Source organism: Cheilinus undulatus, linkage group 21 (genome assembly GCF_018320785.1).
Source record: "Cheilinus undulatus linkage group 21, ASM1832078v1, whole genome shotgun sequence".
NCBI classification, from domain to species: domain Eukaryota; kingdom Metazoa; phylum Chordata; class Actinopteri; order Labriformes; family Labridae; genus Cheilinus; species Cheilinus undulatus.
In genome coordinates, this window is record NC_054885.1 from 24530489 (window position 1) to 24543806 (window position 13318).

The window sequence follows — 13318 nt, forward strand, 5'->3', positions numbered from 1 at the left end:
AACACAAGTCTTAATATTCTAATATTTACAAACTGTGTGTGTATTAAACCTGAAAAAGGTATATTGATATAAGTTAGGGGCGGGTATGTTTGCAGGTGATCCCTCCCTCACTCACTCACCACTCCCTCCCTCTGGGGTGACCAGCCTGACTCCATGGTGATTTGTATTATCACTGAGCCTCTTTGGTCACACCCACCTGCTGCTCTTTCTCTTTTCCAGCACTTATAACCAGCTAGCTGCCCAAAAAAATAAAATCAGAAAGTAGAGAAAGTCTCTCAGAAGCTCTTCATATTGAACAGAGAAGCAGTGCCACAGGAAGTGGGAGACAGAGGGTACATTGTGTGTTGTTTTTCAGTGCAGGAGTGCAGAAGAATAATACACCCCTGTACTTTTGTTATCTCACAGCCGGTCTGCTCCCACAGCAACAGCCTCCATCACCAGAGCAAAGGTAGGGACTCTTTGCCAGGTTCAGCCTCAAAGCACATCCCTGGATATTTTCTTTGGAAGGTAAGTAAAGACTCAGCTTTGACACTGGTTTAACCTTCTCTGGTTGGAGTCTGCTTGTAAATTTTAATGATCGTGCCAACATCGAGAGATCCATCCAACAATGATCCTGTGTCTGAGACTTTCCTGTAATTATTCAGCTCTTTTGGTTTCTTTGAGATTTGTGCGTTTTTGATGGCTAAGGCAGAGGCAATGAAGAGGATTTTTTGATCGGAGAATGATTAAGAAAACATGTATCTGACTACTCTAATATGTTTGTTCTCACAAATGTAATTGTGTCCTTTTTTAACATTTTCTTAGACATAATGTGAGTGTATTTGGCATCATTTTCCTGACATTTCTGGGAAATTTTGGGTAATGCATGTGACTCTAGGTGTTAATAAATCACCAGGCTGACTCTTCAGTTACAGAGTGCTAGTGATGAGGAAGTGAGAAATGGTCAAAGGAGTTTTGGGAGCCCAGGCAACGGCTTGTTCTGTTTCTTCAGGCCCCTGAATTTATGATTAACTTACTAGAAGTAAAACTAAAAGCTTTACTTTACAGCAAATGTAGGTGTAATGAACTGTAAAGCCACTTCAAATTGTTTGATATCTTAATGGCAGGGGGTTGAAAAAGAAGATACATCCTACTTTAGAACACTCAAAAGAAATTAAATTCATGCAAGGAGAGGCCATGAGGGATATCCCAACTCTCAGAAAGCTCAGTCATTGTTGTTGTGGACAACAATTTGTTTTGTCAAATCACACAAAGGGCACTGTTCCTCAGGGAAACACACCCACATACACACAAATTTGGTAGTGGCAATCTAGAAGTGACTTCAGAACAGATGAGTTGTAAAGAGAGGGGGAGGAGATTTGGAGAAAGGATACAGTGATGTGTGCCTGTTTGATGAGTCAAGATGATGAAAAAAAGATAAAAGTGTTTCCGTGTGAGCGTACATGTGAAGCTTACTAACAAAAATGTTGTGTTCCTGTCAGCAAAAAAAGACAGTTACTGGCTGATACGTTTTGCTTGAGTTTGTATCAGCCCATAGTGTTAGCACCTCAAATTTAGTCTTATCTCTGAGTCATGGGTGTGACAGCGTACCACAAACTTTCCCATGCAAATACTCACACAAGTATTTGCTTATTAGTATACTGCATTTTTGTCTATGGTACTTCACCTGTGTTGTTTGTGTGTCTTTTAAAGCATTAAAGCAAAATAATTTTTAAAAACAACATGGTAAAATGCAGAAAGAAAGCATGAATACCTCATTATTGGCATCAGTATAAACATGCAAGTCCTGAGTTTGGTTTCTCTCCTTATTGACAAAGCTGTGGCTCAGTGAAAAAACATTTCCAGAAAGCATTCTTTCTCAATCATCGCCTCTCTTTCTCAGTCGTCTCCTATTTATTCTTAACTAAACAAAGTCCAAAGCTAAGTTCCATGTAAGGTGATAAGTGTAGTGCAAATGTACTTTCAGAGGAGATAAAAGGCTCATGAGTGTTTGAGAGTGGTAAGATATAAAGCTAACAAAAGGTAAGAATGTGAAAATGGGGAAGTGGCAGGTGTTTCCGCTCCCCTGCTCCCCTCCTCCCCTCCTCCCATTTCACAGAGAAAACAGAGCTGCAATTCATCATTAGGTGGTGGTCTGTAATGACAAAGTAAAGCTTGAACAACAAACAATTTTGAATTTTAAAGATCTTGTATTTACTTAAATTGTTAATGTAGTAGATGAATAAGCACACATGAAATTAAAAAAAAGATCCTCACTTATCAGAAACATAATACACAAATCAAGATCAAAAAGCCAAACCGTATTGGCTGACCAATGTTTAACGATGTCTCTTTATTTATTTCTTAAGGTACAACAATCCACAGGAAAAAAAATGGGATGCTTTGGGTTTCTCAAAACCATGATGGTTGTTTTCAACGGCATCATTTTTGTAAGTTTTAAGTTTCATTACAAATATTTCTTCCAAAGAAAAAAAAGTTTGAAGGAAAGTTAAGTTCAATTTAATCTTTATGTTCCCGTATTATCATGGGCCAGCAGCCATATTGTTCTAAGAAAGAAGCGAGTGGGCTGAAATGTAAGATAAACAGAAGCAGTAAGCAAAGTTGTTCCATTTTGGTTTTCAAAGTTAGGACAGCAATGTTAAAGTCAGCAGTGATTATTACTTACCTGTATTGCATGTTTATAAATCTTTTATATCAGATCATTCCAAGTACAAGTGAATCATTTGAAGACCTTGTCTGAGGAGAGTAATGTGAAAACAGAAGCAACTAAAATAATCATTCATTATTTATTTATTAAATGTTTTGATTGATTTTTCTTTTTTATTGAGTGATGCAAGAAAGAACATGACAAGTGAGGGATGACATATTTGCAATTCAAACAATACAAACAGTGGAAACAAGACAAGACAAAGACAAGCAGGAACTCATAATGTTGTGATACTTTAAATTTGAGGATGTGAAGGGCTACGTTTTTGTGTGTGTATAAATATGTGAGTATGTGTGTGTGTGTGTGTGCAGTTATTTGCTTTGGGGTAGCATAACAGAATGGAGAAAGTATGGGATGTCAGGTTAAGCTGGAAATGAGTTATCTTAATACACTAAAGATGAGAAGAGAGACACTGTAAAAAAGATGCAGTATATATGGATGTAGGATGTATGTAGGTAAATGAATAGTTTAAGTGGAAGCGATAGAAATAAAAAAGAGAAAAGGGAAAAAAATAGAAACAGATTGACGGGGCAGCAAAGGGGAAAAAACAAAGCAACGATAATGATTTAAAAATAAATAAATAATAGTAACAATAGTAATGCCTTCCATTAGTATTCTGTTGTTACTATTATAATTCATCGTTCCATGTCCATTCTTTGGTTTCCATTTTTCCCTCCTCCATTTTCAACTTTTTGTAGATTTATGAGGTTGAGGTGACCTTAATTCAGTCGCCCCCTAACCCTGTCGAGGGAGCCAGCCGATGGGTTCATTCTTTAAGACAATTTGCTATCCAGATGAGCAACTTCCAGACCCAGAGGGAGGGAGTCTGCTTACATCGGACACTGCATGTCTCCTTAAACACCATTTAATGATGGTCAAAAGGAGTGGTGGGGTGGTGTGGGGAGGGGTACCAGGAGAGACTGGAAAGGACTGAGCATAGTTATAAACCAAGGATATGATTCTTCGTTGAAGGGAAAAGAAACACCTAATGACTAGCTTATAAGAAAAAAAAAAAAATATATATATATATATAAAATAATAATAATAATAATGATAATAATATTTCGAATAATAATGATAATAATGATGATAATAATAATAACAATAATAATAATAATAATAATAATAATAATAATAATAATAATAATGAAATAGAAGATTAAAAATACAGAAGAGGAAAATTTTTTTTTACATGAAACAGAAAGGTGGAAGAAATTGATTTATAATACTTGTATGGATTTATGTTGCTGTATATTACGTAGAAATAATAGAAATGATAATAGTAATATTTTCAATGTAGTAATAATCAAAAATTCATAATAAAATATAGTATTTTTATACTTGTAATTGTTTAAATGGGGTTCAATCATGATAATCTAATAATGATGAGAATAATAATAATTATCATAAAAATAGTTTGTAATGGTGTAATTAATTTAGAATCTATAACTATTATTATTTTATTATTTTAATTTTAATTTTTAATTATTTTTATTATTTTAAAGCCATTTCAACACCCTCAAGAGGTAAACATCACCATCATTACATATTATTTCAGTGATATGCCAGTAAGAATGATATAATAATAATGTAATATAGATACAATATACGTGATATTATAATTCTATCAATGATATAATGATATAATAATACTTTAATATAAATTGCATGATGATAAATGATATAATAATAATATTGTATAAATGATATGATGTGATAAGTGATGTAATAATAATAAAATAATGATATAAATGATTTAAAAATAATAATATAATGACAGTACAATAGTGATTATCTGTAAACCAAGGTATTAAAATAAATGAAATAAAATTCTAAAATAAAATTTAGAATAAATAAAAAGTTAATAAAAAATATGAACAAATGAGATTCACATCAATTTTTCTTTACAAACAGTAAACAAACAAATAGTTCATAAATTAATGCAAAGACAGATAAACATTCATAATAGCAAGAGTTGGAATGGTGTTGTTAGGACAATTTATAGCTGACTTGAGGTGTGGTGGACGAAATTAATAAGAGTTATTCTAATCCATAAATAATGATATTATCAAGACTAATAATATTTATGATACTAATAATGACTACAATAATAACAAAATACAATAATAATATAATTATAATACTAATAATAATAAATACAATTGTAATAATGACTGACAGATAAATACAAGGCAGATATAATGGATAATGGCTCTGAAGTCATTGACTGTGTCTCTAATATGTGGGGAATTGGTTCTCAGACAGCTGCAACTACAGCACTGTTAATAATAATAATAATAATAATAATAATAATAATGTTTTTAAATGAGGGTGAAAAGTGAGAGAAAGTTGACGAGAGGGGACCAAACAGAGAGGGGTTCCACCTCTGAGTTTTGAGTGGTGGTGGGTGAGTTTGCCAGGGAGATGTGTTCTGTGAGTAATATTTTCCAGTGGGTGATGTTTGTATTTTTTTTTTAATTTCCAGTTAATGAGAAAATGTGTTGATTTCTAATGTTGCTCAGGCCATGAAATGCAGGACCTCTCCATTCCTATTATACATTTCCATTATAAAAACACTGCCCCTTTGTTAATAAAAGTAGTGGTTTAGGATTTGTCTCATTTTACTTCAACTTTCATTGTCTTTTTTTCACATTGTCCCCCCTTTCTCAGCTGGCAGGCGCTGCTATCCTAGGTGTGGGGATCTGGGTGAAAGTGGACAGTGGTTCCATCCTAAGATTTCTTGGGAAGATTGAAGGGGCACCAGAGGAGCTCAGTCAGGTGCTCAATGTGGGCTACCTGCTGATTGCAATAGGAGCCCTGCTTCTTGTCATTGGCTTTCTGGGCTGCTGTGGAGCAGTCAGAGAGAGCAAGTGTATGCTGCTACTGGTGGGTTGTTGTTTTCTTTGTTTGTATGTTTGTTTTTTTGGAGGGTTCAATCAAAACAAAATAACTTCTTGGAAAAGGGGTTTGCTAGCCTTATTTTGCAGAGCTAAGTGAAAGCATCAAAAACAACAACAAAAAAAAATTCTATTCACCTTGTGCATTGCCTTTAGCACTTAATGGCACCTGTGTTCCATCAGACTTGAAGTAGTTTGAGGCATTTTCAGATGTTGTTTCCTTCTCTCTTGATCTTTGCTGGTGTTGTGTCCAATCACATATGTATGTTGCTATGGACAAGAGTGTCTGCTGAATGACTCTATAACATTGTAACAAGAAATTGTTTTCCATCATGAAATACTGTGACACTTCCAGTTCTGTTCAACACAGAGCTGACGTTTTACATTAGCTGTATTTAGCTGTTTGGACTTTTGGCTATGGTCTCATACTTTAATAGCTACTCATCTTCACTTTGTGTTGATTCACATGCTGAAAATGCCAAGAAGAGCAGATGAAAGGGAGCCTTCTCATTTTAGTTAGTCATAGAGTGGTAAGGAATAAAGAAACTGAATTTTATATATATATATATATATATATATATATATATATATATATATATTTTTATATATATATACACACACACACACACATCATGAAGTGCTTTAATGCAGACTCTTTCATTTTCAGTGAGCTCTCCACATTTTACCATTTTGAACAGGAATGAGGAATTTCAAACTGAATTCACCCAAATTTGAGCTGGCTCACTGGGCTTCTCTGAGAAGTCAGAAATTAATCAAGCATAACATTCAACCACTAAAACTAATTTTTCTGTTCAGGAATACAAGTAAATAACTATATTTTGACATATTAATCAAGAAATATTAATGTGCTTTATGATTTTTTCATTTTTTTTTGTAAATCAGTAAATTTGAAAATGTATGGATAACTATACTAATTATATTTTAGCATTAAAAATATCATTTGGGTTAAAGAGCTTCTACATATTTGTGTATTAACCATTGCAGAAACATCAAAAATGATTTTGATAATTACCAATGCTGTTAATTTAGGGCAGCTGTGGCATAAACCTTACTTTGGTTAGGGTTTGGGTGGTCTAATAAATTTGTTAAGCACTGTGTATATACATATATATGTGTATATATATATATATATATATATATATAATTTAAAGCCTTTTTTCCACTTTTATCTTTTCCCTAGTTTTTTATCATCGTCCTGGTTGTCTTTATAGCAGAAATTGCAGGAGCAGTGGTGATCCTGGTGTTCAGACCCTTGGTAAGTGACTGTAAATAAAGCTGTTCACATATATGTTTCTAATAGAAAAATACCTTCTCTGTCAGATAAGAGCTGGGACTTAGGGATGGGCTAATCAAGACAAAAGGGAAGTTTTATGCTTGTTCAAAAACACCTTGATTATTTTGTATTATACGTACAATGACATGTACCTTGCTTTTATGTATTTTTACTCCTGTTAATGTATTCTGCTTGTATTTTAGGCAGATGAATTGTTTACCAAGTTTGGCACAGCAGCAGTCCAGAACATCAAGAAGGACTATGGGAAAAATCCTGATATTACTGGACTCTGGAACACAACTATGAGCACTGTAGGAGTTGCTTAAGATAAAACAATGATGAAATAACTTTTGTGACACTCTGTGTGACACTGACTCTCTTTGTGCCTACATTAGTTAAAATGTTGTGGATTCTACAACTCCTCAGACTTTTTGGACTCTCCGTATTATATGGACCATAACAAACACTATCCACCACAGTGCTGTCCTGGCACAGATAAACCATGCAACCAAACACTGGCTGACAGTGCCACGGTGGGAGCTTAGTAGAATTTCACATAATTATGATGCGCATCATATAAACATAATGATTGAAATTAATACATGCTACCTCTTTGATCCTATGCTCTATATTCCTCAGACGCTCACTGGCTGCTTCCCAAAGATAAAACAGCTGATTGATGAAAACGCTGTGGTTATTGTAGGAGTGGCCCTAGGAATTGCAGCTCTGGAGGTATGACATAATTCCCAATAATGTTATTGTGATTGATACATGCATGACTGTGATTATAAAAGTGTATCTGGAGGCTTAGTCATAGAATTGATAAAAGGGGTATGATAGATATTAATATCCTCACATTAGAATGCAAATGTCAATGCAGGCAAAAATTCTAAGCAAAAAAAATCTTGTCTTGAACATAATGCATTAGCAGTGAATAAAAAACATTACAGCGCTGGCTTAACAATAATTTTGTAAACGGATTAGTCGCTAACAACTAGAAAAACAACAAAACACAGATTATTTCCAGTATTAAAGGATGCTTGATCAGTACTCTTCTTATTTATCTCATTTACCTTGTTATTTTGCACGTTTATCATGTTGTCATACACCAATCCAACCTTGCCATTTCTGGAATTTGCTGTCTATAATCTGCTGGCAATACCATTTACCACCTCCATGCTTTTCTGTGAATAACTGAAATATAATGGTCATGCTCATTTCCATACACTTTATTTAAGGTTACAGTTCAGTTTCACACTTTATTTACAGGAATTGTCTTATAAATACAATAATCTATTTCCTCTTTTCAGCCAGATATATAATTATTATGATTATTGTTACATTTTTAAAGAGGAAAGAGGATTTTAAAGTATTCCTAATTAAAATAAACACATATTAAACTCTGAATTTGCTACAGAAATATGGCACATTATATCATTAGCACAGCATCTCTTCTTGTAATAAACTGTGACCATTGACCTGCTCTACTTTATGACAATATGTTTTACTAAAATGTACTGTTCTTTCTCTCCAGATATGTGCCATGGCTGTCTCCATGATTCTTTTCTGCAGAATAAAATCTGGGAGAGACTAACTGCAATTGCCATAAGTTTCATAAATTGTTATCACCAAGGCCATTTGGCCTCATAAGGAGTAAAAGGAAATGTCCTTATCTTACAAAAACTGCCTCATCATTGACAAGAGTTCATGTCAGATCTGTGCAATCAGTTTTTAATGTCAAGTCTCTTAACAAATCTTTTATTTAAATTTCTATCAATCTAATATTTACCATATATGAATGTCTATGATTGATTTCTTAAAACACTGTACTTTTTAAACAGGCTAAACACAGTCTATATATTTCAATAATACATATTGCTACTGAATGATGAATTGCATGATACCTGCGTTTCTACTTATCATTAGGGACAAAACATACTTTTGTAAAATGTCACAATGATCTAGTTTTTAAAATCAACAGAAATATTTCATTATGTATTTAAATGTACAAATGTTCATGTGAATGATTTTAAGATTAAAACCAAAATCCTTGTAAATCTTGATGCCTTAGTTCATTGTCTATATATATATATATATATATATATATATATATATATATATATATATATATATATATATATATATAAATTCATGAGGAGCACTTTGAAGAAGTTATGTTAAAAGAAACAGAAAAAAAAAGTATACATTAACTGCAGTCCAAGCTCAGACGCCTCTTCTATGACCTCTTTAAAAATGATCTTATAACGAAATACATTACAACAATCAAAAAAAAGATACAAACACCACAAATATTAATGGTTATCTTATGGCAAAAGACATCAGGGACATAATAGAAAAAGCTGTAGAGTTAAAGATGTTGACTTTATCCCTGATAAAGTCTTCATTTAACTGGAATTGTGCATATGCTACAGCTCATACTGAATTCTCTCAACTTTTGTTACTGTTGTGCATTGCAGATCTGGCGACTGCAGTTGCAATTTATATCCACAAGATGTCAGGCAGCGCTTCTAAATACATGCCAATGTTTCCATCTTACTGCACAGTCATCAGAATGAAGTAGCTGTATTTGTCAGGTTTTAAGGGCTACTCTGACTAGCTGCCAGGTATAAATGTCTGATACAGTTCCAACATTCAAACCACTGACTTATTAAAAGAAAAAAAAATTGATTGAAAAAAGAAGGAAACTTAAGTCCTTATTAAATGAAATTTATCTGATAGCAGTTATTTGTCAACTCTGTGCGATTAAGACCCCTAAAACAATGTTCAAATCTATAGAAATATCCTGTGTAATGAAAGGACATGTGACTTAAAAACTTCCTTCTAAAAGTAAATTTAAGAAAATGTCCAGGTAGATTCATATTTGAGAACCCTTTTTCATAAACTACATAGAAATTTGGTAGGCAAACTATCAACTCAACAACACATCAAGAAACAAATAAAATGTCAGCAGAGCCAAAGGTTCCCCATTTTACCGAGTAAGAAAACATCTGGTGACAATTTTAAGCTAGCTAAGGACCACATATGATGAGTATATTTATGCTTGGATTAAAAATAAAGTCTCAAAGTTAAAAATACTTACTCATCACAACAGACTCAACAGATATCGATTGTTTCTTTAAGTCAGCACTTTTTCCCTCAGTGTGCTGCAGTTTTTGTAAAACTGCTTTTTTCTTATTTGTACTTCTTAGCTTCTATTCATATACCTATGATTCCCTGTGATTCAAATATATTTAAAGTCTTTCATTCTCCTTATCAAAGCAAAAAGAAAGAGCTTAAAAAAGCTTAAAGCAAAGCTCTCATATTAATCTCTAATCAGACAGGAGCAGCTGTATATGGGTATCTTGCAAAAGCAACTGTAACGGGGTGTGTATGGGGTATAGAAGGAGGAGACCATGGACTGTTTTCCAGTATTTAATTGCTCCTGCAGAAGACAATGAAAACACTTAAATTGCCTTCTGGTTTCTGGATTCTGTACCTCTGCTCCCTCAGCACAGCATAACAGCTCTGTGTAGTGTTAAATTAGCATTTTACATACATACAAACATATTAAAATCACATTTCTGCTTGTATTAAACTCAGTGTATACATTACTAGCCAAGAGCTACTGAATTAGACTGAAAATCATCTGTTGTCTATCAAATCTAACTGTACTTTTCTCTTAAATGAAAAACAACACTAGAAATTGTCAAACAGTGATGCCTGGTGGCAAAAATAAATAACAGCTGTTCTGTGAACAGAAACTTAGAACGTTTATAGGTCACGTCACTGTCTGTATGCTCTCACAGGACACTGTGTTGAGTTCTGAGTCTTACGTAAGCAGTAATAAAGTCTAGACAGGTTTCCTAGACAGAGTTTAGACGGGTTTCCTAAACTTAAGTTTGGACGGGCTTACCAAACTATAAAGACGGGTAAGAGTGGATCAAAACCCGTGAGAACCGTGTCCCAGCACACCAATATGCTTGATAATGAAGAAGAAATTTAAGGAGGACGAAGGTTGGATAGAACATTATTTTCAATTGGTTGAGCAATGTGGGTTTTCTGAAGGTGGCTCGCTGAGCAGTGTTTGACTGATAAAGAAAAGGAGGGTAAGAAGAAAAAGATAAAGAGAAAAAAGAAAACGTGGAAAAAAGGGACAGAGCAGGCACACACCTAGTATGTGCACCTGGGCTCTACCATTGAATTTGAACCCTTTCTTACAACCTCTGTTCGCATTTTCACTGGTACCACCACCACTCCCAATGCCTGTGCAGTCCCTGTACCCACAACTGTCAGCTCTGAGAATGAAAACATGGAACGTGGATCCCCCACCATACACAGGCACTCATGCACGTGAGCCCTTGGACGCAACCACCGCTTCCCGGGTCCTAGCAATGTCCAATCATCCTCAGTATCCACTCCACTCACACCAGATCTGGCTCAGGGAGGTCCGAGTCAAAGACAGACCCCACAATCACCATCAGTGTCCTTCACCATTGTAACTGGGCCCAAGGTCATGTATCAGGCCTCCTTAAACATGCTGCGGCAATCTAGTGGCTTTCAGGGCTGTGGACGTGGACGTGGCCAAGGATGTCATGGCCAGGGAGGACGTGGCTGAGGAGGAGGCAGCAGAAACGATGAGAAGCTCGAATACAACCAATGCAGATATTGCAAGGAGATGGGACACTGGGCCTCTCAGCCAACTCTCACATTTCTTGGAATCCTGAGGCAGAGGAGTCATTTCTGTCTCTTAAACAAGCATTACAGTCTACTCCCACATTAGGGGTTCCCAATCCAGACAAAGCCTTCGTCCAGTGTGTGGACGAAAAGGAGGGATGTATGACCAGTGTCTTACTTCAAAAACACTGATCTTATTTACGACCAGTGGCATGTTTTTCATGCACATTACACCCAGTTGCAAAGGGTTTGCCACGTTGTTTGCGTGCTGTAGCAGCTGCTGAGAAAGCAGTTTTGGCCTCACGTGACTTTGTTGGTTTCTCAGATCATCCAATCTCATCACATTGATTGGACTCCAGGTTGGCTGACTCCTGGCTCCAAATAGCTCTTGGAGAAGTCATTAGCCTAGGGGTTCACATACTTTTTCCACCCTGCACTGTGAATGTTTACATGTTTTGTTCGATAAAAACATGAAAACATACAATGTTTTTGTGCAGTATTAGTTTAAGCAGACTGTGTTCGTCTATTGTTGTAAATTAGATAAAGATCAGAACACATTTGATGATCAATTTATGCAGAAATCCAAGAAATCTCAAAGGGTTCACATACTTTTTCTAGCAACTGTATATACATATATTCCAACGTGACACATATTCTATGTGCATGTGTAGGAACATTATTATTGCGATAATGCTTTTGAAATTGCTGAAATTTCCTCTGAAAAGGAAGAATGTGGACAGTAAACTAGCTGGCTTTACTTACTTTCTTGACTAGCAATCATTGCTTGACACTATAACGTTACTAAATTTCCTTGTTTATAGCATCAATGTTGGTGATTTTGAAAATTACTGACTTGTTTTGTTTTAACATTTCATACGAAGAAAGAAGCAGCCTGTGCGATACTCCTGAGTAGGAAAACATTTTCAGATGTTTCAAGGACAATGTCTACGTTGCAACTTTGCTTTATTAACTTAAAGCATGTAGGAAACTCTATCTGGTGAAGTATAAAACATCTAAGTGATTAATCTGTAGTCCATATAAAATAGCTGTTGCAAGATACTCTAAGTTGCAATATGCTGTGGTGGAGGGGGAAATATCAGAATCGTATCCATCTACTGTGTACTTACTGTATGTATATAAAAATATGAAAGTGACAGCTGGTGACTGAAAAAAATTGCGAGGACAGGAGGAAAACCAACCCACGGCGTCGTGCTACTTTTTATTAGTTATCCATACTTTCTGATATTCAACAAAATTAATTGTTCTAGCAATAAAACAATGGCTTACACGATTTCTTAAAAACATTTAATCCTGTTGTTTCCAGGTTAACCATACAGGCCAAATGCAAAAGAGAATTCATCAAAGATGTGAGATGTGACAAGACCAGTGTTCAACACCTGCGTAGGCACCTAGTACGTCACAGTGGGAATTTTACATGACACCCTCTGATTTAAAAAGGAAAAACAAAAACCATTAAAATATGGAATTATCAATAACAAAGCAATTTGTTCCACTCAATATATGGTGGGAGACTATCTTCATAGCTGCTGTGAAGCCTCTTGTTGCATCCAGTCTTCCGAGAGCAAGAGAGAAGTAAAAGCTGGCTAACTTCTTTGGATCTTGCAAGGTCAGAAGAAGTCTAGTCAGTAAAATATCAACAGAAATCAAGCTTTGGCAGTTTAATAGTGATTGGAAAAAGCAGTATTTTGAATACTGTGTAGGTCCTCCAGGGCAATATCTCCTATG

The 13318-nt window shown here is 35.0% G+C and overlaps 1 protein-coding gene across 2 annotated transcripts; it reads left to right on the forward strand.

Moving 5' to 3' along the window:
- The first annotated feature begins 203 nt into the window (after positions 1–203).
- Positions 204–8871, forward strand: tspan35 (tetraspanin 35). 2 transcript variants are annotated; one of them, XM_041817021.1, is made up of 8 exons: positions 204–507; positions 2349–2429; positions 5378–5593; positions 6806–6880; positions 7102–7209; positions 7294–7431; positions 7538–7630; positions 8433–8871. In XM_041817021.1, the coding sequence occupies exons 2-8, from the start codon at positions 2373–2375 to the stop codon at positions 8490–8492; spliced, it is 747 nt and encodes a 248-aa protein (XP_041672955.1). In that variant the 5' UTR covers positions 204–507; positions 2349–2372; the 3' UTR covers positions 8493–8871. The 2 variants fall into 2 exon arrangements, with proteins under 2 accessions (XP_041672955.1, XP_041672954.1); XM_041817020.1 differs by having other exon boundaries at positions 204–2429.
- Positions 8872–13318: the final 4447 nt, after the last annotated feature.

What these genes read in the sequence shown, in the direction of transcription:
- tspan35 (XM_041817020.1), top strand. Translation starts at nt 2,232, where the DNA reads ATGAAATTAAAAAAAAGATCCTCACTTATCAGAAACATAATACACAAA. An exon ending in TTTTCAACGGCATCATTTTT is followed by an intron (nt 2,430 to 5,377) that starts GTAAGTTTTAAG and finishes CCCCTTTCTCAG; the next exon opens with CTGGCAGGCGCTGCTATCCT. An exon ending in GGAACACAACTATGAGCACT is followed by an intron (nt 7,210 to 7,293) that starts GTAGGAGTTGCT and finishes TGCCTACATTAG; the next exon opens with TTAAAATGTTGTGGATTCTA.